Genomic DNA, 24,784 nt, shown 5'->3' with positions numbered 1-24,784 from the left:
TATCTACAACATACAGAGCAAAGACTGTAACAGCCACTATGTAAGACAGACAGGCAGAAGACTAGCAGAGTGCATCCACGAACACCAACCAGCAGTCAGAAGACACAATGAAATCTCCTTAACCTCACAACACATGGACAGACTCAACCATAGTTTCAACTGGGAAACTCTTGAGCATCCTAGATCAAGCTAAATCCAAAAACACTAGGGAATTCCTGGAAGCTTGTGTTCAGACAAATCAGCCATCAATAGACACACAGAGGTAAGAGACAATAAAAAAGCTATGATGGAAACAGACCAGGACACCACCTCTCCAGCAGCCTACACCCAGATAAGCAGCAATTAACACCAGACTAACAATCAAGCAGAGAGCAATACCCTAATCAAGGAACTACCAAGGAGAAAACCACACCCCCACCAACACTGGCAGGGCAAGCTGCTGTATATAAACAGGGAGCAAACCCCACGCTCGCTCGCACTGATGATGTTACCTAGTTGGGTAATGAAACCTCTGCAAGCAAGCAAACAAACAAGCCCATAGAGCACCAAGGACTCCACAATTAAATGTCATTGGTAACTCTATTGTTTTAATAAAACAACAAACAAAAGCTTTGATGCTTATTCAGGTTTGTCGATGTTTCTGCTTCCTATATACTTGCCACACTTTAAAGAAACCATTTTCCTGTTTTCAGTAATGGAAACAGGGAAAATGGTGGTGGAATCCCACACTGTGCATTTGCCTTTTTTCTGGAAATTGCCAAAATAGCCACCAGGATTTAAATTCCACTGGCTACTTGTCCCTCACCAATAAGGTCAATAAAGGAAAAGTAGCCCTAATGGAGAAACGTGGCATCGGAATAAGTTCTTCCAATTAATACTGCTTAGTTAGTTGTCATTGTGCTTGGCTCTTCTTCCAAGGAAGGGTTGATACTCCTAACAACCCTGCAAGGTTGATTAATCTCAACTGACACTATTCTAAAATCTACATGCCAACCACACCATCATGCTAGCCACAGGACTGGCTTATGGGCTATATTTCTGGAAAGGGTGTGTTGCTGCCTTCGGTGATGGCCAGCACTTAAAAATATCTAGCGTACACAAAAATACTCTCTTTCTAAGACAATCACATGGCATTTACTGTCCTTGCCACTGGAAGATTTTTTGTGGGTTATTTAAGAAATCCCAACTCTTTTTTCAAGTTAAAATGTATGGGTTTTGTGTGCTCAGAAGAACTTTTTAAAACACTTCTCTTATAAAAACAATTGTATTAACTATCCACAAAATGTAGGGTTTTTTTCCATATCTCTTAAATGGTAGCCCAAGATGTCTCTAAATAGTCTTTCCAGGTTGTACCTTGGTAGGTCTTTTGTCTTTCAAGGCTTTACTCAACTCCCTCTTTCCAAAATATTAGATGGAATTCTGTGAAGATAAATTATTTTATTTCATTGCCCAAGTGTCTAGCCAAAATAAAATTCTGTCAGACGTTCAGATACAAGTCCTATAATCTTCAAAGAGGCTGACACTCAGTGAGTAGCTCAAAGTTTGCAGTCATATATATAGAGTGATCCTACTGGCCATTGCAGGGAGATCTAAAAGCCTGTTGGGCTCACCCTGGCATGGCGGAAGGAAGGGATTCTCTCTCTCTCTCTCTCTCTCTCTCTCTCTCTCTCTCTTTTTAATCCTTTCCTATTCTGTTTTTCTTCCCTCTAAAGCTGCTTCATTCTCAAAATCAAAAACTTAAAAACAGTATGATCCACACATGCAAATCCACCCATTTCTTGACAGCTCTGACATCAGAGCTCCAGACCAGAAAGACAACATTTCAGGGTTTTCCATGAAAGCTGAAAGGCAACATTTGAGATTATACAACTTCTTTCAGAAGTAAATCTTTCTGTCTACCCTTCAAGGCAGAACTACATCTGTCCTGTGGCCTTTCAGGAATGATAGCTTGGCAAGCTAAGGAATTAAAGCTATCAGAAGTCCATCCAAGCCTTTGCCATTTCAAGTTTATAACTACAAATTCTTGATTGCCAGCACAGGCCAAAGATACTCTCCTCTCCTAAGGAAGATGAGCTACATATGTGTCCTGGCATCTCTAGCAACAGTGCAGAGACTTCAGGGAATCTGATCACAAAGGAACATCCAGTCTGAGAATTGCTCATCCTTAACAACTTTTTCAGTATCTAGTGCAAGGGCTCCAAGACAGCCACCCCTCAAACTGGCATCTCTACAATGTTGCTGCCTCCCCAGAAAAGGCTGTGCCTACCTTGAGTGTTAAAACAGGATTGCAAAATACCCAGTCATAGTGCTCTCCTTCAACAGCTATGATGTAATATTAGGACCTAACGCCAAACTAGACTTAGATATATTTTTAAAAAACGAATGATTCAGGTTCAAATTTATATAAGGAGAATTCAAAAGTGCTTGAAGTACTAAATTCCCAGCAATGCCATAAATCCTCTTTTTGCCACTTAGAATAGCCTTCCCAACCTGATGCCCTGAGAATGCTGGGTCCTGAAGGGTAACCCATGGATAGGCATCTAGTAGAAACCATAATTATGTCAACATGGTGTTGCTGCATAATTATGTCATTTGCACAAATCACCCAAATTGCATACTTGCATCATTTTGCAACAAATGTAATTTGATCATTTGTGTGATGATGTCATGGTGTGTATGATGTCACTTGTGTTTTTGTTCTCCTTGGACACATGTGGAAGGAGTGAGGTTAGAAAGGGTTGCTTTAGAAATATACCAGACTCTGAGCTATCAGATCTCTTTTTCCAATTCATAGCACTGGGTTGATGGAGTAAATAGAATTTTTCAGTTGAAGAATTTTAAACCAGAGCCCCTCCGCTCAGCTGGATTCCTAAGGGGAGGTATTAAAAGGAGAGGGCTGAGCCTTGTCAACTAGAATGGAGGGAATTGGGAGGTTTGGATAAAAAGGGTAGTCAGTGTGAGCTCTGGATATTTATCCAAGTATATCTTCCAGCAGTCAGAATGTCTGGCTTAAATAACAGTAACTTCAGCTAAAGAAGCTAGTGGGAGCGGTTAAGTTACTGTGGGCCAAGTAGCTAGTTTGCCTAAGAGTCACCTCTGAAAAATCACTTAAAGTGTAATCCGAAACGGATTCGATCTTAACACATACAAAGCCAAGCCTATTTTATATACGTTTACCTGATAAAGATATTTAGAAAAGTTGACCGGTATCCAAGCTGAAATAGTGTTTTATCATCAGCAAGCTTGTTTTTTAATACAGAGAAAAGATAACTTCAGTTGACCTTTTGAGGTTGAATGAAAAATGTTATCCTTATTTGTAAGCATTTCGCTTTTCCTGGGTTTATCCATGTTCTACTAAGGCACATTACTAACAGAAACAGAAACATTCCAAATTGGCAAAAAGGTTTTGATGGTGTCAAAAATAGCAAGAGGGATCTTATACAACTGGAGGACCATATTTCTTAAGGAAGACGATCTACTGGTTCCCAACATGCACCAATTTCCCATACTTGTCACTAGGGCCAAGAGCCCAGATAATCAAATGATCCTACAACCATTAATTGTGGCTGAACTGACATGACATTTTTATCCTGATCATTAAATTAACCCATTTTCTGGGTTGACACAATACATTAGACTAACTAAACAAACTATCTCACACAACACAGGAAGGAAGGAAGGAAAATAAACACTAATCAGGCTTAGCAGATTATCTGAATGCATCTGCTGTGTCTTCACCTAATATGATAAATGTGCTGTGGGAATATGATCAGCATTACAAACCGTTCTTGCCCACCAACCATAATTTCTTCTCCTATTTTACCCCACAATGTGGCTGCAGTGGCTTGGGCATGAAAAAGAACATGTCCACAGAAACAGAGTGTCTAGAGAGGCTTGTTTTTGTATGGCATCTCTAGGACTTTGTCTCAGTCATGAACTTTGGATGGAATAGTAAATCCTCAGAAAAGTAGTTTGCATGGTATGAAGATTAGCTGTTTGAGGCATCACTGGAGCATCTGGGGCTGAGATGTCTGGAACTGGATTCTTTGAGTCTTAAGGTTGGGGTTGGGGACTGGGGCTGGGGACTTAATGTCTTACATTTCTGCGAGCCTTTAAATACAGGTAAAAAATACTGAATTGGAGGAGACAATGGGAAATTTCAAATGATGAAATGGCTCCCATAAATAACTGTGAAGCTCAAGGCACCCATTTTGGCTCTTAAATGACTACTCTGCAAAACTCACTAAGAGTCACAAAATGGGGTAATGAATTTCAGCTCCACTGCTTGCCACTGTGGGCAAAAATGGGCATGTTTTGAGAATGGAAGTTCAGCACTTATATGTCTCTGAAATTTTGCTAGAACATGTTAACTGTCTCTGCTTTTGCTATATGTATCTACATCTCCATTTCTGTGGTATGGTTAATTCACAAAATATCAGTAGCAAGAATTTGGGGGACTGATAAACTGAACGATTTCAGTTCCTCATTGACTTTTCAGATAATAAGCCGATGCTACATACCATTTTGATTCTTGAATTAGTATAGAATATGTTGCTCTGTAACAGCTTCAAGCAACCAATTTCTCTTCCTTCTTACTTACACTTCTTGGGCGGAAGTAATCCTATTCCTTAATAATGTCAGCAAATCTAGGCAGTTATTACATTCCTAGAAATCATCCATTCTCCAGTTTATTTACTGCTGCAGGCTAGTAAATATCCTTTGCAAAAATATTACTACTGCATGCTGAAGTGTTGTAATTGCCCAAATGATGTAATTGCGCAGAAATTCACTATGTCATGATTAAATATGCTACTTGCAAGTTGGATGCACTCAAAATTGCTCTAGCTGACAAAATGATTGTGTAACTGGGGTATGGGGAGGAAGAAATACAATGGAAGGTTTTTCTTTTTTGATATTTAAATTAAATTAGATGCTTTTGTTCCAAGCATTACATTACCTGCAATTTTAATTTTGTAACTAGAAAATAATTAGGCAGGAACAATACCAAAACCCAGTGGAAAAAGAAAGTACTTTTGCACAGTATGAAGAAACTTAACAAAAAATAGAAGATTTGGGACAATCCTGTATTTAATGATGTATTGTGGAATTGTCAGTGAACATCTGTAATGGCTGCCTTGCTGAAGAGGTAACATGAATTACTTTTGACACTGTCATTCATAAGCACTTTGTCTCTCCTAATACAGCCAAATTGTGTCCCTGATTTTCTAGTGAACTCAGTGAAAGAGCAGGGACAATGGCCACAGCAATGGTGAAGGAAAACCTTGAGTCAATCCAATTGAACTTCCTGATAAAATCATTCATATCCAATGTATTTATTTCTTTATTTAATCAATTTATATACTGTAGCTGCCCACCTAGCACATGAATCAGGAACTAACCTCCTTGATTATAGCAGTTTTTTTATAATATACCTGGTCATCCATTTGTTATAGCTAAGTTCCAGTTTAATTCAAATGTATCATATGGATAGGAGCTTTTGCTAGCATGAGGTTTAACATATGCATTCTTGATAATGCTTTCTGAATTATTAGGAGTGCATCTGTACAACCTTCTTGCCATGACATGAAGATGCCACTTACTGTATGCTGAGGACATGTCCTGACAATGTCTTCAATGTCACAGCCTACTTCTAAGGCAGCCCCAAGATGGCTTTAGGTGTTCTGTTGTAGAAGTGTTGATTTCCCTCTTATCCCAGCACAAGAACAACCATCTCAATAACCTAAGATTCATGGAGGAGGTGCCTTGAAATGAGACAGCCAGTGTTGCTGATCTGCTTGACTTCAGTTGGCCCAGCATGTCTGGTATGAGACCACCCCCATCTGGCAGTTAGGCTCTGCACCTATTCTGCAGTTCTCTTTTAGCTGTGAAGAAGTCTGCAACCCTGGATTCAGCACCCATTTTCCATGTGGGTCCCCCCCCCCACTTACGGGTAGGTCAACTGATTGACCTAAAAGTGGGCAGTGCCTCAGCACCACTCTTGCTCTTGCATAACAGTTCACATAGCCTGCCTGCCTGCCTGCCTGCCTGCCTGCCTTGCCTGCCTGCCTTGCCTGCCTGCCTGCCTTGCCTGCCTGCCTTGCCTGCCTGCCTGCCTTGCCTGCCTGCCTTGCCTTGCCTTGCCTTGCCTTGCCTTGCCTTGCCTTGCCTTGCCTCCCTCCCTCCCTCCCTCCCTCATCAGGGAAGATGATGATGTGAATCAGTGTTTGGTTATTGTAATGGACTGGATAGGGTTAATAAACAGAACCTTAATTCATTAAGGCAGAGATACTTCTGGGCAGAAAGCAAATTGATTCTAGAATAGAATTTCAAGTTGTGTTACATATGGTAATATTCTCCTGAAGAATCAAGACTCTAGTCTAAGTATAATTGTGGATACAGCTTCATATTTGGAGACTCAGGTAGCAGCTACAGCCAGAGTGCTTTGCCCTGCTTAAACTGTTGCACCAATTGCATCCATTCCTAACAAGAACAGACTTGGCCATGTCCCCTACTTGGAGCTACCTTTGAAGAGTCTTTGGAAACTGTCATTGGTCAAGGATACAGTAATGAGAATGTTGGTGGGTACTCAAATCAGGACTATGTTACAGTGGTCCTGCAAGATTGTACAACATACTGGTTTGTTTCGGAGACGTGATAGCTCAGCATTCCTCACCCGGAAGTCATTCCCCCCGCCCTTATATGTATGGATTTTTGAGAGGTGACCAACTGATGGTAGAATGCTGCTTGCCTGTGCTGTGACTGGCCCCATTTTTGCCATTCACATTGTTTCAGTCTCAGGTCCATGGCAGATTTCCTTTACATCCCTATTGGGTAATGGTAGGGGATGCCTGTTGGGCATTTGTCAAGTCTCATGCTATAGCTTTGAGAACCTCCTCCTCCTTTCTTGTCATTGCTTTCTTATCTCTCTGGTCTTGTCGTTTGGCTTAAAGAAGAGGAGCAACATAGGTCTTAAGGAAGTGAGACACAACAGCAGCTGCTGCGGGGCCCAAGTGGGGTCCAATGTACCTAAAGTGGCCAAAGAAAGCAGCTATTCTGAAGGGAGAGCCAAAGGCAAGTGGCAGGGGGATCAAGGGGAAGGAACAGAAAGCAAGGGAACTGGTGGGAATTGGGTATTAAATGACTCAGATGAAAAAGAAAGCAAGATTTCAAACTAATCAGCATCAGTTGCTCAAATCTAAAGGAAGACAAACAGTGTGCACTTGCTTCATTGCGTGTACCTAGCACTGAACTGACTAGAAAATACTCACTTCATTTAGTTCTGACTGAAGACAGTATTCGTTTCCTGAAAGAGGATCTCAGGTGAACCTTTCATTAAAATAGCACAGTAGTGCCACTATTTTTCTTTCTTGGTCTGTATTTCTGGCCCTAAATTTAGTGCTAATTCATTAGACTGAGAGCTGTAGTAGCTCTCCTCAGTAGTGAATACTAATGATAGCACAAGCAAATAAGTGCAGGATGGGGAAGAGGAGGGTGACTTAAAATAGTCTGAGCAGGAGCTTTTTACAAAAGAGTAGCCAGCACGTTTGATGGTGCACAGGACATTTGTGGATGGAGGTAGCCATTCCCAACCTGGTGCCCTCCAGACATGTTAGGAGTAAACATCCCCAAATTCCAAGTCACCTGTGGGTCACACCTATTTGGAGGGCACCAACTTGAGGAAAACTGGTTTTGGATTAGATGTACAGTATAATAGCCTGTCCATGACTGTATGGCATCTTTGAATCCAATCCAATATCTGCAGAGTTACTGCACATCTACTAGAAAGGAATACTTAAGCTTGGAATGCTAAAGATGAAGCAGATTCAAAAATCTCAAGAAGAAACAAATATTGTCATTTTAATGACAGCCTGGTATGCAGCTCACAGTGCATATAATTTCTTCTTCGTTACTTCTGGCTGTTAATTAACATAGTCATTAAAACAGAAATCATATTAAAAACACAGAAAAATGGCATTACAAGTATATGCAGATTGTTCTGCATTGCTTTTAATGGGCTGCGGAGATTTGTGGCTGAACATGTGGCTATGACTGGAGTGCTATGATTATAAAATCTATTCCATAATTAATACAGCAATTAATTTACCAGGATTCATTTTTAGAAAAAGAATAGAGTCCCATCTATTCTAAAATTATTTTTTAAATGTTAGCCCAGCCCCAGCAGAGACACTGAGGCTTTTTTTTTTTAAGAACAAAATTTGAGCAGGGTCTCTCAAACTTTTCAAAACCATAGAATCAGGGTTGGTTTTAGGCTAAGGCCAAGTGGGCCCTGCCCTAGGGTGTCAAAGCTGAGGGGGCACCAACTCCCCTTCCTTCCAAATCATTCTAAAAATTCAAATCTTTGCATCATCAGGAGGTGGCACCATCAGTCAGTGTAGCCTAGGAGTGCCAAATACCTTTGCCCTTGCACTGCCTAGAACACTAAGCATTTTTTAAAATGAAGGAATACCTATGACTCTCTAAAAAAGGTAAAAAGAATATTGAAATAAACATGTTTTTATCAATATTCTTAATTTTTTATTTATACTTAATATATTTAATATATATAAATCTTAATAATCAGTGTTTGGAATGAGACTTATTAAAGAAAGTCATAGGATGTTATGCTTGCTCTGTTTCAGTATTCTGTTCTGGTTGTGATGAGTGCTGAAAACTCAACTTTCACAAAGATATGTTGAAGAAAAGGGTAGTAGGACTCCGGTGCCTTTTTCACTTAAAATCTCATCCTTTCAGTGAAGAGTCATCTAAGGGTTAGTGATGATTTTTCCCACCCATTGTTTCAATGTGAAATGGGTCCAAAATCCACAAAAATCCTTAGGGGCTGTAGTAGAACAACTTCATACTGATTGGGGAATACTAGAATTCCATCACAGCTGCTCTATATGTATCCAAAACAATGTAATTTAAAAAGACACAGCACTGTAGCTTTTCCCAATCTGGATATATCTATCTATGTTATAGATAGGTTGCATCTATATTTCCCAGAATTCCACTCCGTCAGAAACCCCACCCCTGCTTTATCACAAAAGCTGTGGATTAAATGTAATAACATATAGTGTCTAACAGAGTATTAAACCTTGTTAAGCTTTATCAGCAATGCAAAATACCCGGCTACACCCACCCTATCCCAGCCTTTGCAACTCTGCCCCAGTAACCCGTGGGAAGATATGCCTCACTCTCAGACAAGACGTCTTCCCTATAGATCACCCTTCCACCATTTGGTACCCTCTAAATACCTTTGGACTACAATTCCACAGCTGTATAGCCAGAGGCAGCGAGGATGAGGAAATCTACAAGCTGCAGTCCCATCTTATCCGGAAGTTAAACCTCCTCCCCAGTCTTAGATCTATCTAGATGCTGTACTGAGTGTTCAGAAAGGCACAGCTGAGAGAGATGAAGTTCTCCCAATTCCTCCACCCAAGCCTCATTGATACAACCAGATTCTTATCTCTTGAAGTTCAAGTTAACCTTAATTCCAATGCATCCCCTGAGCCTCTTTTTTGAAAGGTTTCCTCTTCCTGTGCATTTTAATGTTTTTAGTTAAGAATGGAAAACCTCCAGCTGTTGCTTGATCTATAATTCTCAGCATCTTTCATCTATTTTACATGCCGGCTGGAGCAGCTGAGAGTTATAGTTTAGCAGCATCTAGGGGGCCACTGGCTCCCCATCTCGGTTTTAGATGTTTCCATTGCTTTATCCCTGCTGCAGTTTTGTCGCATGTGGTTTTATTGGCATGGTGTTATTGTTTCCGTGGTCCTAATGTGCCCCCTTCCCCGTGGCATTACCTCCCATGGTAGTCTTACATTAAAATCAGCCAGCTAAACCAAGGTAGATAGGTGGTTAGAAAAGGAAGGGAGTTTTCATCACAACTGAAGCAACTTAGAATCTTTTCCTGCATATTCCTGAGCCTTGCTTTGTACCATCAGAAAAAGATTGCAAAAGAAACTGAACTTTGATTGACATGCTAATTAAAGGCTGCTAGCAGAAAGATTTGAAATACATCCATAGGATGAGAAAGACAAGCAACAGCATTAATTGGAAAATATCTAGACCTATCACTTTATCTTCTTTTCAAGCTCCCAATTCATTTGCAAGTTATTCCTCAAGCCACAACTGAACGTACTTCACTCCTTGTGGCAAGACTGGTTAACCTTCAGGTGTCAAAAATTCTTGACAGTAATCCATTATAATAAGTCTAACACCTGATGCACACCTAGGAAAAATAATTGAGCAATGTTATATGAACTTACATATATCCTCATGCCCTTCTTTATAGGAAGGATTAGCTGCTTTCTGATGATTGGGAAATAAATAAAAAGCAACTTCACATTGAACACAGTCTTTGATATTCCTTTAATCATTGTTCCTTGCACATGTAGCTAGCAGAGTAAAAGAAGAGTTTGAGTGTGTGTTTACAAAACTCCCAAGAGGTTCTTTGGAGTTAATGTATTCCTGAATAATGGCCAAACACATTAATCTGTTGGGTCTTTTAAAACAAACAGCCAAAATATTAGCCTTGCAGGTAGTGGTAGAGTAAAATCACCATGCAGGCATGCAGAATGAAATTAAAATCATTCCTCTCCACCCATCCTGCTGGTAACAATTATTGTAAGCTGCCTAGAGTCACGTATGTGAGACGGGTGGCTAAATAAATAAATAAGGGCAGTGTTAGCTGTGGAGGGTTGGAGAAGACTCCTGAGAATATTGTGGATAGCTAAGAAAAGAAACCATTGGATCATCAAACAAATCAACCCACAGTTCTTACCTGTGGCACAAATGACTAGGCTCAAATTATTCCTACTTTGGACACATTATACAAAGACCTAACACCCCAGAGACGACTTTAATGCTGGAAAAGGTGGAAGGAAAGAGAAGAAGAGGATGACCAGCAGCAAGGTGGATCAATTCTGTTACAGTGGCAGTCAGTGCACCATTGGAAGACCTGAAAGACCAGGTTAGGGACCGATCATCATGGAGGAAATCTATGAGTCAACAACAACTGGATGGCACATTATCAATAATCAAGCTGTGGAGGAGACAGCCCCTTTTTTACATTCTGATCCTATAATTCATCAGGATAAGATTGTTCAATCTGTTACTAGGCCAGATCTCTGGGGAGTCCATTGCCAAGATTGGCTTGCATCAACACCACCTTGTGAAAAGTTTGCTTCTCATTTTTTAATGCATAATGATTGTGAAATTATATTTTCAAACCTGGGGAGACTAATGCAGTCTAATCTGTGTGGAGTAGCATATGTGTTCATGTGTTGCATATTCATTTCAGAAAGGATGACAGATACCAATTTGGCTTAATTTCAATTTATTCTAAAGCTAACACATTGAAGAATGAATGCATATAATTGTTACTAGTTGCTGTCATTCATTTCTCATTCTTGTCATTGAGAATTGGAAGAAGTAGTAGAGGTCTTTGATATGACTGACTTCAGATTCATCTCCTTAAAACGATATGAATGTTGCAGCTTTCCATCTATATGGTACTAAAACTCTGTTCGTGTGTAACCTTCAATTGGCTGAAATGGTGCATCATAGGGCAACAATTTTTGAAAAAAGATACCTCAAATGGGTTAGCTTAAAGAATGTGTCCAAAATCCAGGACCCATGACTCTCATGGAATTGAAATTTCAAGGATCTTCACACCAGTTTTATTCAGAAAGTTGTGGCCACTGCAGCATTGCCACGATTAGCTGTAGTCATGTGATTGTGATTTCACACCACCTCCCAGAAACTCATAGGTTGCATGGCTCAAGGGAATATGGGAGGGGCATATCCCCACCCTCTTTCCCACAGCCATCTGGCCCTTGTGCCCAATTGGCTGGTGGCAAGGCCCAATGGGCAAGCAGTGATTGGCTACTTTGGAACCGAGGCCAAAAATTGAAATCTCTTAACAACGGTGGGCAGCGAGGGAAGGACAAGGGAGTGACTTGGATGCCTGCTAGAGAGGTAGGGCTGGCTGGAGGGTGCCGGCGGTCAACAGGTGAGTCCTCTTCCTCCTTGGAGGGGACCTGTGCAGACATGCCAGGATGGGGAGCGGGGTAAAGTTTTTCTCGCGGTCAGCGCTTCCCTTTGTTCCCCCTATCCTCAGCAAAGTGTCAGGCAGTTCTGCAGGTCAGCTTAGGAGGAATAAGAGGTGGCTGAGGCTTCACTGGGGCTCTGCTGAAGGTCATGAGGGGAGAAGAAATGGCACCAGCCTACATTGTACGTGGAAAGGATGACCCAATGGGTTATGGGTTGTCTAGTTGGGGACAATCTTCCCCAATTCAGTGGCCCCCCCTAATGTGTTGGATTTAATATTTTCTTTAGTCACACTGGCAAAGAGATTATGGGAATTGAGTCTATTTGTGTGTGGAGGGAGTGTCAAAATTGAGGAAGGCTATTCCATTATATAGTTGTATATAATTCTGTGAATGAAACAAGTATGCTTTTTAAAAATACAAATAATGGACTAAGGATAAAGCTGTGTTTCTTCATACACTAGAAATAAAGAGCTAATCTTGACCATCTGTTTGGTAATGGCTCTGTGAAAAGACAGGGCAGTTTATTTCTTAATAGGAATGGGCCACCAGGCTCATTTTATACTAGTTCTCCAGTATTTCTACTTCTTATTGACCTTGAAATTCATTTCTAAATATTGAGTTTGGTCAAGTTCCTTACTGGTCTGGCCTAAACATAACTCAAGCCAGTTTTCATTGCAGTTAAAAACTAACCTAAAAGCACTTTAAGTTCCCAAACTACAATTCCCAACCAAAGAAGCATTAGGAAGTGCAAGAGTGCTAAGAAATCCCACCAAATATCTAGGAAAACCTAAAATCCTGTACAAAAAATTATGTGGCCTGCATTTCAAAAGTTATGAAGAAAAAAATTGTATGAGAGAAAAATAGCAGTAGGAAGGCATTTTCTCCAAAGAACAAATGTGTTCACAGTAGGAAGTGTGCATATTTAAGTGCATGTGTGAATAATGACACAAGCTTTTTCTAACAAATTAACATGAAGAAGCTAAACAGATATTACTTGAAGATGAAAAAGAAAGCAAAAACAAGGTTAATGCAATTGCCTGTCTCTGTTGTTAGACTTACAAATATATTCCTTACTGTGTAGCTGTGATGGATTACTGGATTTCCAGAGAGTTTATATTTGAAGCATAGATATATTGTTTGTCATCTTTTTTATACTGATAAATTTGTACATAGGATCTCAAACATGCGCTTACACTATCTGTATTATTTTATTGATTAATTTGAAAAAATTGTATTTTATACACTCACTTATAATACAAAGTATTTGGGGAACTGCATTATTCCATATTATGGTCTCTATTATTATACTTTCCTTCCAGTACTTCTCTGCCTAACGCAGTTCACTGAAAGTAGGAAAACAATTAAGGGGAAGAATAGGATGACTTTAAATTCATTGGTAATTCAGAAATCTGCTTCAAATTACTCTCAAACTATCTTTGACACACCAGTATTTAAAATGGAGGGCCTGCAGAGATTTTATGTGTAAATTATTGACATAGAGCCAGTTTGATGTAGTGGTGAAGGCATCAGTCTAGAAACCAGGAAGCCGTGAATTCTAGTCCCGCCTGAGGCACAAAGCTAGCTGGGTGACCCTGGGCAAGTCACTCTCAGCCCTAGGAAGGAGGCAATGGCAAACCACTTCTGGAAAACCTTGCCCAGAAACTGCAAGGACTTGTCCAGGCAGTTTCTGAGAATCAGACATGATTGAACGGATTTTAAAAAATTGCCATAATGACCCCATAACTAGAATTCCCATTTTACAGATAGGAGGAATTAGTTTGTTATTGTTCTTAAGTCATATAATGCATTTTCATGAGTGAACAAATTACATGGAATCCTAGCATCCCTTACTGATGTTCCACAAGGCCTATACATGTATCTACAAAGATGGCATGTCATTGTTAAGGTAGAAGTTCATGTATATGAAATAGTTCTGGAAAACAGCATAGAATACCTGAATGAATCATTCATTCCAATTGATGGAAGGTTTGTCTAGCCATAATACAAATTATACAGAGCTAGGGTAGCCTGCAACAGCCAGTTTGGTGTAGTGGCTAAGGCCCCAGGCTAGAAACTGGGAGACTGGGAGTTCTAGTCCCACTTAGGCACAAAGCCAGCTGGGTGACCTTGGGCCAGACACACACTTTAAGCCCCAGGAAGCAGACAGTGGCAAACCACTTCCGAAATCTTGCCAAAAAAACTGCAGGGACTTGTCCAGGCTGTTACCAGGAATCAAGACTGATTTAAGGGCACCAAAAAAGAAAAAAAAAGGGGAACCTGTAGACCACACTCAAGTCTTTTGCAGGTGTAGCATTTCCAGTCCATGAATCCCCAATCTTGTGTGTGTCTTAAACTTTTTTTTTCTAAATGTAGTTTTTCATTTCTCCTTATTAAAGGACATCTTGTTCCTTTCAGCCCAATCTTTCAATCTGCCCAGATTAGTCTGCAATTTTGTTCTGTCTTGGGTGTTTGCCAGACCTCCCAATTTTATGTAATCCACAACTTTGATAAGCCCATTAATTCCATCATTTGATAAGCCCATTAATTCCAGCATTAATAATAGTGTTGAATAATTCTGGCCCCAAAACTGATCCTTGCAGAATCTCACTAGTTACTGCCCTCCAATTCAAAATAGAGCCATTAATGCTGACTCCCTGAATGTGGTTAGCCTGTTAGCCAGGAATAAATTTACTAGTGGGCAAACTGGTGAACATGCTGCCTATTGTATACTTAAAATACTCCCCACTCCCTGCAACGATCTGTACAATCTCAACCTACCTTTGACTTTTCTTCTGAGCAGGTGGGCACACTTCCAAACAGCCATCCTATCCTCCATTTTTATTATGTAAGAATATTTTGGAACCTATTTGGAAAGTGGAGGCCTTCTTGGGAATAAAGTTGTTATTAAAAGCTAGTGCTGTACAGTATGCTGGCTATTTGCTTATTTTTAATTAAAAGAATCTAAGAGAAATAAAGTCATATCGGCAGAGAGCTTGGTAAGCATCAGAAATGGTCTTCATGGGCACATCATTACAGTACCCACAGGCACAATGCTGCCTAAACTTGAATTATGTTGTCAATCTGAGGGTTTATCTCCGGAAACGCTCTGAGGTATTTTAATATGAATAAGACCTTTAAACAAAAGCACTGGGTACAAGATTTTATTTATACAAAAATATGGTTAAGTGCTTGAAAAAGAATCTGATAAAAAGATTAGATATGCAGATATTCCTATTTTCATATATATTGTACTTTAAAAGTGTTTCATGGAAAAATTAAAAATTTCCCTTTAAATGTAGTAATAAAAAAAGGTAGAGGGTTGTCAGGAGCTGAGTGCTCTCTCAGGTTTTTGCCAGTGCATGACAGACAAACACACCCCAGTTTCAGAAGGAAGACCTAGGCATGTCTACACTGCCAATTTAAATACTGACCTTGCTTGAATCTCCTAAGCGGATAGAACGCCTGAACTACTGAGGTAAATGGTAGCAAGATGCAGTGACATTTAAAGCAGGCTCCGAAATTAGCAATTTAGGTATGCAACACAGTGGCACCCTGCTTTCCCGTTTGTAATAAAGCTCATTTTTCTTTCCTATGCAGCTGTTTTTCAGGATGCTACTCTAAGCAACCACCACTAGAGGTCACTAGATCCCACCACTATTCAACACTAACCTCTAGTTAACTCCACAGTTTAGTACACTGCCTGTCATTTTAAAATCTCGTTTCATTTTGTTGAGCTTGTGCCCACTTAATGCTTAAATATTTCTAAAACATTTAACAGAGAAGGCAGACACAGAAAAGCTTTTTAAAAATAAATATTTTTCCCCATAAATTTTAAAAAATTCCTACACGAATATACTTTTTTCTTTCCTATTGGCTACACAAAAGAAGAGCTCTCAGAAAAACATCTGTCTCCTGTATGAAAGAGGATTGCACTTGAAATACATCCTTCAACCTTGAAGGGCTGTTTCTGGCACTGACTAATTTTAATGAAATTAGAAAGGAAAGGAAAGGACCTCTCCTGTTACAAAATAGCAGCAAGGCAGTTGTAGCCAGACTGACAGACTTTCAAAAATGATTAATTACCAGAGATATCCCCATCCCCGGGTTCTGTTGGACTCCAACTCTCATCACAGATCTGCAGTCCAACCTATCTGGAGGACACTAGGTTGGAGAATGCATACCTTGCAAGAAAACACAAACAGTTGAAATCCTGTCATTTAAAATTCCTGATGAGGCCAGCTCCAAATCTAAATATTTTGGAAGACTAAAAGAATGTAAGCCTTGCCTGTGGGGATCAGTTTAGGAATGTGTAGTATTTCTAAGCGGCTGCAGGCAGGGCTGGCTATGATGCACGTTACAAGGACCAAAAGCAATGCATGCCCAGAGTGTGGAGCAAATCTTTGCCAAAGCATCATAGAAATCCAGACACTCAGGAAGGAATTCATCTGCTATCCCTCCTGGGCACAAAATCAAGTGTGAATTTAAGGGCTTAAGAAACGAGACACGATGTTATTGATCCAAAAAGGATGGAGGAAAAGAGGGAGGAAAGGAATCTACTTTTTTTTTTTCCAGAATGCATAGCAAATGCAAAACATCTGTTCCAATTATAATTGGTGCTGCCCAATTCCACAGAGCGGGGGCAGGGAAACCTGTAGCCAATATGAAGGCTGATAACACGAAGTGCAAGTTGAAAGAAAGGGAGGGGGAATTAATGATTCTTTGTACAGACAAGACAGAAAAAGAAAAGAAGAACTTTCCAAATTCTATGAGGTTTGAAGAGAAAAACAAAACAAAACGAAGACCCTGACTGGGAATGGTCCATTAACCCACAAATTCTAAACATTCAGGAACCAGCTGAATTACCATTGCATAGTTACTTTATCTTTTTTTTTTTTTTAAAAGCTCAAATATGTCCAAACTCTACTAGTTGCTAATTCTTTGCCCATCAACTGAAAAAAAGGTGCAGCAATTGATAGCATTTGCAGTGTAGTTACCTACAGGTTTTTGTGGTTTGGGTGAGGTGAATAAGGCAATACTGCTGCCAGTTATCTTAGCAGACATCTGCAATTTCCTATCTATTAGAAGTTTCCTGGAAGACTCTTTGCAGAGCTTTGCTTATGTATACCTAGCATTGCTCTTCCATAGTTTTATATACAGACATTGATAAAGTGCAACTGTTATTGGCATTGTAATACAGTCCGATTTTCTCAGGAAGCACCAATGTAGCTTATCCTATGGCACAATTAAGGAAGCGACTGCTATGCCATGGCGCTGCACATGGCTGATCATGGCTTCCCCCATAAAGTCATTTCTTTTCTCTGGAGCTGCAGGGTGGAGGAAATAGCCGCTCTTCAGTGTCACAGAAACAAGGTCCAATGGTAAAGGTTCCTTATTACTCCAAGGCTGAGCAGAGAACCTAAAAGTGGACATTCCTCTGGTCTTGCCAGCTCTTACTTGGCGCTGTTGCCAGAGCTCTCTTCAGGGATCTTCTCTTCTGAGCTGCTTCTTCCTGAGAGTCTGTCTTGGTACTCAAAATCATTGAACCTCTCAGCTACACACTGTGCGGTCAGCCGGGCCTCAGGATCATGGTCCCAACACTCAACAATAGTCTCGCACACCTTCTGGATACCCTGAAATGAGCACAGAAAGCAATGCCTCTGAACTCTGGAAGGCACAGAACTCAATAAATGGTTTAAAAAACAGTGAGAGGTCTACAAAGGGTATAAATGTTCTCAAAATCTTCTCATGTAGTATTCATGTTACAAATAGTAATGCTCAGGAAAATACAGAATTCTAATTTACACCATGTGTCTGTGTGTTCTTAAGTGAAAACAGGAAACACAGCTTGTCACAAGTTATAATAACTCAAGTTACTACTTATACAAGTCACTTTTGATCTTAGAGAAGATGAATATACACTGAGATATTAGTAAGGCTATTACTTGCAATAAATATTACTAAGCCCTGTTTTGTAATTAGTTTCTACAGTAAAATGATAGTCATACCTGTGGGGGATTTTTTTCCCAATTGAGGAAGCTGTGTAGTGGTGAGAATACAGTTTGGGATTTTACAATGTACTTGCAATATTTACAAGAAGAGATGGCATTGGCCAAATTAACCAATGCCTGCAGAATTGTCTTGAAGGGACCAAGACATTTTTCTGGCTTGGGTGAAGCAGCAGTTACCACAATATGCATAACACTGAAACAGCCAAGTTATTTTGACACTTGAGCAAAAAATCCACTAAGTATTTTTTTCTATAGAAGGCAATATACATTAAAAAAAACAACCCTATCATGTTCATTCATGACACCTGCAATTAATACTTCCAGGCAGCTCCCACTGATGTCTAACAGTAGCACATGCCCTGGCAGCCACTAATTTTGTCAATAATTGTCCAAGTACAATTTTATTGTAAACTGCCCAGAGTCCCTCTTTTGGGGGAGATGGGCGGTGGCAAAATTTGAATAATAAATAAAAAAGTATGAAAAAAATCAAGTGAACTAAAAGGCATGAATTTCAAAATAATGCTATTGAAGAAAAACATTCTCTTTCCTTCATGAAAATAAATGAAAGAGGAGGTTTTCCTCTTTTTTTCACCATCTACCTGCCTTGCACCCCTCTGAAGGCTGAATTATTTATTAACCCATAGTTATATACTGCCAAATTAAAATTCCGGGTGAATATTCCAGTTCAACATAGCATGTTGGTCTACATGTGGAAACTAGTTTTGATTTTGGAGAGCTCCCTCTGTCTGCTCTTCACTGAGATACAGAAGGGTTCCAGGACTTCCAGCTGATGAAGAGGTTGATAAAGGGTAAGAGCAGAAAGAAGTTTGCTGGCACAAACTTCTTTTTGTGCTCCAAACCTCTGCTGTTAATGCTAAATGTTGTTAATGTTAAAGTATTCAAGTAATTGTGACATTAATTACAGTTCTCCCATAGTGGGACTTTCACTGTGGGTATTCTGTTCTAGAAACATAATGGCTAATTCCAGCCCTGTCAAGATTACGTGTTGGGCAGATATTAATCTTATGAACATTTATGTAGTTTCTTGCCTCTAGCTCATGCATATTAATTCATTAAATCATATACTAAAGTGTTTGGCCTTTTATTTCAACTGAGCATTTTCTTGATCACAAGAAAGGGTTAAAACTAGTATGTTCTTTCTTTAAAAAAGCAAAATTTAATTGTATGATTTACTTCATAGCCGATTTTGACAACTGTCAATAGTATAGTGATATTGGAATTATACAAATAATATTCTTTTTTTGCATTCTGACATTACCAACATTAAGTTAAATTAAATATTAAACACTGACTTGAAATTGGTAATGTCAACGATCTTCATTAAGAAATGAAGGAGAGGAAAAAGAAGGCTATGTAAAATCCATTTCAAATTTAGTATTATGAATAATGGGTATATAACAAAAATGAAATTGCATGGAAAAACAGAGGCATTACATATAGCAGTAATAACTGCTTTGGGTTTCAGAGTTTTGCAAAAGAACGAAGAACCACAGCAGCAACTTGAAAATACCAAAGGCAGATTTTCAGTATAATTTTGACTGCAATCTAATACAAAGAATCACTCCATTGACCGAAGGTGGTCTATGGTAATAAGATGCCCTGGTGAAAGGAGAATAAAAATGAAAATGGTCCATATTAATGAAATTCTAGCAACTTGACAAGGCAGAACTGAGAGAAATAATGCAGCAGAAAAGGAGACATATGGAACAGAGCTGCAATCCTATCACCACTTCGCTGCAGCAGTGCTTCTAATATCTCTCCATCACATTAAGTAGCACTCATGTTGCAGGGCCTTTTTACAACTCTGAGAAACCTTTGGGCAGAATGTTCATGCAATTTTTTTTTAGTTTTATTTTTTTCCCATTGTTGCTTGTTCCTTGAATTCAATTGTCCAATAAACAGGACTTCAAGGGAAACACAAAACACAGAAATAAGTATTGGAATTATATTTTAGTATTAGTTGTAGTATCTTGAATGAAAAGTATCTATTAGATCATTTAAAAAACTGAAATATACTTTCCGTGGTGACTCTACTATATGTGAGGCCTGGCCAGTTCCCCATGAGGTCTCCCCCTCCAAAAATAATCAAGGCACTGTCTTACCTGATGGTTGAGCCATGAGCTAGGAATCTCTGGCCGTCCTCTGTCCCTCAAAACATTGTCCTTCATACTTTCTACACAAGGATGTTCTCGCACTTTTGAACCAAATGGTGGCTCATAGTCTTTCACCTCTGATAAGAGAATAAGCAACAATGAAGACACTTGGTTAGACTCAAATATCAAAATCAAGAAGTCCATTTTGGTCTCTCCTTGATAAAGTAGAATCTGCTGCTGGCACCTGTCCTTTATCATCTGAATTCAGTATTGCATTTTCTGTTTTTATAGCAACAAATAGCAATGTTTAAATGTTCCAGCATTTTGTGGACCTGTCATGCAGTTGTCCCTGCCAAATTGTGAAACAGGGGTATGAACTCAGGGTGAGCTGAGGCCTACTCATGAATTTGAGAGGCACATTGGGGTCCATGCTCCAAACGGATGGGATTGTACTTAAAATATTTACAGACAAGCACAAACACATACATGCATGCATGCATGCACGCACACACACACACACACACTCATTACTTCTGGGATTGGGGGAGTTGGACTGGCTCCTGTGCTGGGGGAGGGAAGAATAAGAAAAGGAGAGCTGGATTCTGGGCTGGGTGATGAGGAAAGGGATGGGAAAGCAAATGGAAACTGAAAGGGAGGGGAGGGTGGTGCACAGTTCAGGCAGAAAAGTGGAAGGAGGGGGATGAGGAGGATGGGTCACCCAAAGAAAAAGCAGAGATGGAGGAAGAGGCCAGGGAGGAAAAAAGGAGGGATATGGAAGAGAAAGTTGAGCAAACAAAAAGCAAGTCCAGGGAGGGGCAAGCAGTGCAGGAAGATAAGGAAGAAGAAAAGTAGCCAAACTAAGCTTTTAAAACTCCTGTTATAAAGAATCCAATGTAAGTCAACTCTCTCCCCTCCTGCCCTGCCATGTGAGAATTTGCCAAATCATAAAATTGTTCCTAAAATTAAAAATAAAAGCACTGTGGACTTGCCCTCTCTGTTTAGCTACATACCTCTACCAGTGAGCTACAGATGATCTGCAACATGTCTGAAACATGTTTTACAAGTATTTATTTTGGAAATTTTTACTTTCATGCTTTCCCATGACAAATACTTTAAATAGCCTTAAATTTTTTGATAAAGCCATACTATAGTTTACTAGTACCAACTGAGAAATACAGAGCAATAACATCTATTTAGACCAGAGGCCCTCTTTGTATCATGTTGGTTTTAGAATTGGTTTCTGTAGGCAGGAAGCAGCTTTGGATTAGACCAATACACTGAATTGAACTGAAGGGGGCCAAATCATTGCGATTTCTCTCAGGAATGGCATTACTGCATTTAAATGTGCATTTCATATTTGAACATTGTCATGAAGACTCAAGGTCTATTTCTAAGGGACACATTCAATCATCCAACATACAATTTGCTTGCTGAGCACTGATAGGCTGAATGAGATAATTCCCTGTAATCTATTTTTGACATGAAAGGATGCAGGATGAAACTGAAACATGGACACAATAACAGACACAAAGTATATTTCCTGGAGCCAGTCTAAGGAAACAAGTGTGACCTGGAGCACAATAAAGGGCATTTTAAAAGGTGCCAAGCTTTCTTTTGTGGAGAAAAAAGGATGAAGCCAATGACTCCATTTAAAGGGAAATCAGAACACTTGCATATAGTATTACTCCTGCAGAACTCTCATTCAAAAGAGTGGGGGCTACAGCTCATACACTTCATTCTAATTTTAATGAAAAACAGTTCATTAAGAAGGCACATTTTGGAAACGGAACTGTTTGGGGGAAAATAGCAGCTTTGCCTTCATTTGTCATGTCTCCATAATTTAAGTGTTGATATTAAAACTGAATCAAAAGTTCCTGTGCCAGTTTTCATGAAGTGGCAGAAGAAAAATGCAAGGGGCTCAGTTTTCTTCCATTGCATTTGATGTTTGCCTGCTATAGCCAGTAAGAAATTGGCCATGGATTTATAGCTGAACACCAAAAGCTTTTGAGCCCTTGGAAAACGAAGTGCAGACTACTCTTCTTCCAAAGTATTTAGACTTGTCTTCCCTCCCAAACACCAGAGTCCTTCCAGTGTACTAATTTTCTGTACTCTCATCCCGAATCCAAATGCACTGTTTCAGACAAAGCCAGCAAACATTTCAGGTAATCCAGCATTGCTTAAAGAAGCTCAAAGAGCAGACGCTATCTGGAAAGGTATTTTTCAAATTATTCCCGGGTAACTTGGATGTTTCTGACTAACGTCATATACAGGCAACAAAGATATAGAAAACAAGTGGCTTTGGAAGAGCTGTCAGATCATTTAATGTTTGCTGTGCTCTGCTTTCTCAGAGTATCCATGTCAGTTGCAGAGGCAAATTGTTTGGATGAAAATGATATTTCTCACAAAAGCATAACATCTGGTATACAGCTGTTGTGCTAAGTGAACTACCAAGCAAGCACCTCAAGCTTTCCTAAAAGCAGCGTTGCTGAGTTTCTAAATATGGCTTCTAAATTACACTCTAGTGAAACATTGAGCAAGCTACAACTTCTTCCCACATACACTTTTCTCAGCATTTGTCCAACAAGCAATTGAATGGCCTTTTCCTAAGGTTGTTCCTTCATTTACAACTACATTGCTATTTGTATCTTCTGTTTTGAGGCAAGGCTAGCTCAAAAGGATTAAAGTGGTACTGAGACTATATTTAGAAGATGTTCACTTTACCTCCACCTGACAAGGTGAACAAAGAACCCTTACACATATCATAGTCTCATTCTTGAAAGACAACGCCTCTTTGTCATAAAATTTGCATTTAATTTAAAATAAGCAATGTGTTTAAACTAATAAATATCACAGAACACTAAAAGGTTTTCCCTACCCCTGTTTTCACAACTACTTAATAACCTGTGCTATGCTGATTATACTACCCTGAAGCTGAAAATGCAACAGATCTGCAAACTTCAGTAATAAAAGACAAGTACAAAAAATAGCAGTTAAGTGAAAAAATGGGGCTAAATTAAATGTAAGGAAGACCACGCTAATGTCAACAGGTACAACAACCAGCCTTAGAACTGACAGTGAAGATAATGAAGTAGTAGACAGCTTCTGCCTTTAAGATCAACCATTAACAATAAGAAAAACAAGTAGACAAGAAATATACTGCAGACTAGCATTTGGCAGAGTAGCCATGAAGGCCTTGGATAAGATATTCAGATGTCATGATGCATGTATACCTACAAAGATGAGAATAGTGCAAGCAATGGTATTATCTGTGACAATCTATGGAAGCGAAAGTTGAACCTTGAAGAAGTAGGATTGAAAAGGTATTGATGCTTTTGAACTTTGGTGTTTGAGAAGACTCCTGACAGTACCATGGATAGCCAAGAAAACAAACAAATGGATCATTGAACAAATCAATCCAAGTCACAAATAACCAGGTTTCAATTATATTACTTTGCACACATTATGCAAAGACCTAGCTCTCTGGAGAAGGCTCTAATTCTGGAAAAGGTGGAAGGAATGAGAAGAAAAGGACAGCCCGCAGGAAAGTAGATGGCTTCAGTTACAGTGGTAATGGGTACCCCGTTGGAAGACCTGAAGAACCTGGTTAGGGATAAATTGTCATGGAGGAAACTATGTGGTCACCAAGAGTCAACTGCGACTTGATGGCACATAATCAATCAATCAGTGTATTTACCTCCTATAATATAAGGGGATAGAACCTGCTAAGTGCAAGTTTTGAATCAAAACATTTTAATACCATATGAAAATATGAAGCCCTAAAGGAGGCCAGTGAGAAGACTTGGCTAGATAGACTCAAAGGTAGCCATATCTGAAAATCAAGATGTTTCTGTTCTGAATCTAAGGGCACTTTACAAACTTTATATACTACACAGAAAATCCCCAGAATTCCACCATTCATTATGTAATTCAACTCATATACATGTAAGAAAGCTATCTAAGGTCTTTTGGATTTTATTGTTCCAAAATATTAGTAATCAACCATTATGGTGGATATTATAGACAACAGTTGTGACTTGCATCCTTTTCAAAAATCCATCCCATTTTCTTACATTTATTTGATAAAGCTCTCCTAGTATTACTTCTATCTATCTATCTATCTATCTATCTATCTATCTATCTATCTATCCATCCATCCATCCATCCATCCATCCATCCATCCATCCATCCATCCATCCATCCATCCATCATTACCATTTATTCTAGCTGGTAATCCCTTTGCTTTATCAAGAACATGTAATTCCAAGCTTACTGTATTGTTCTTCAAGCATGCTCCTACTCTGCCTACATATTAAACACTGGCATTGTACATTGAGATGTCCAAGGATCCATTTATTTAAAGAGATTAATAAAGGACTCTATCCTTTTTTATCTAAAGTAGTACATTATTTTTTTCACCTGATTACATTAATTTTGTATTAGTTTTAGGCAGCTCTGTAACTTCCTGAGCACAGCTGCTCTGAGGGTGGTTCTTTCCCTAGGCACTATTCCAGGGTACTGAAACAGAAACAGGAAAAGTTCTCAGGAAATCAGCAATGATGCAAGAGTATTCCAGAACAAACAGTTCATCCATGCCTTAAAAAGGGAAGCT

The 24,784-nt window shown here is 39.4% G+C and overlaps 1 protein-coding gene and 1 long non-coding RNA gene across 2 annotated transcripts in view; both read right to left on the bottom strand.

Annotated features, from left to right (window-relative positions):
• Positions 1-24,784, bottom strand: part of LOC134497916 (uncharacterized) — an 854,438-nt gene that overhangs the window by 620,767 nt on the left and 208,887 nt on the right. The window lies entirely within an intron of this gene.
• TGFBR2 (transforming growth factor beta receptor 2) overlaps positions 15,202-24,784 on the bottom strand; it is a 61,155-nt gene continuing 51,572 nt past the window's right edge. The window contains exons 6-7 of the mRNA XM_063303921.1: positions 20,185-20,312; positions 15,202-17,683 (exon numbers count right to left, since the gene is read on the bottom strand). Coding sequence (XP_063159991.1) covers positions 17,504-17,683; positions 20,185-20,312 — 308 coding nt within the window. The 3' untranslated portion in view covers positions 15,202-17,503. The remainder of the gene's footprint in view (positions 17,684-20,184; positions 20,313-24,784) is intronic.

This window comes from Candoia aspera, chromosome 4, assembly GCF_035149785.1.
Source record: "Candoia aspera isolate rCanAsp1 chromosome 4, rCanAsp1.hap2, whole genome shotgun sequence".
Classification (NCBI taxonomy): Eukaryota; Metazoa; Chordata; class Lepidosauria; order Squamata; family Boidae; genus Candoia; species Candoia aspera.
Note: the sequence above shows the minus strand (reverse complement) of the source record. Positions and strands in the feature narration are given on the sequence as shown.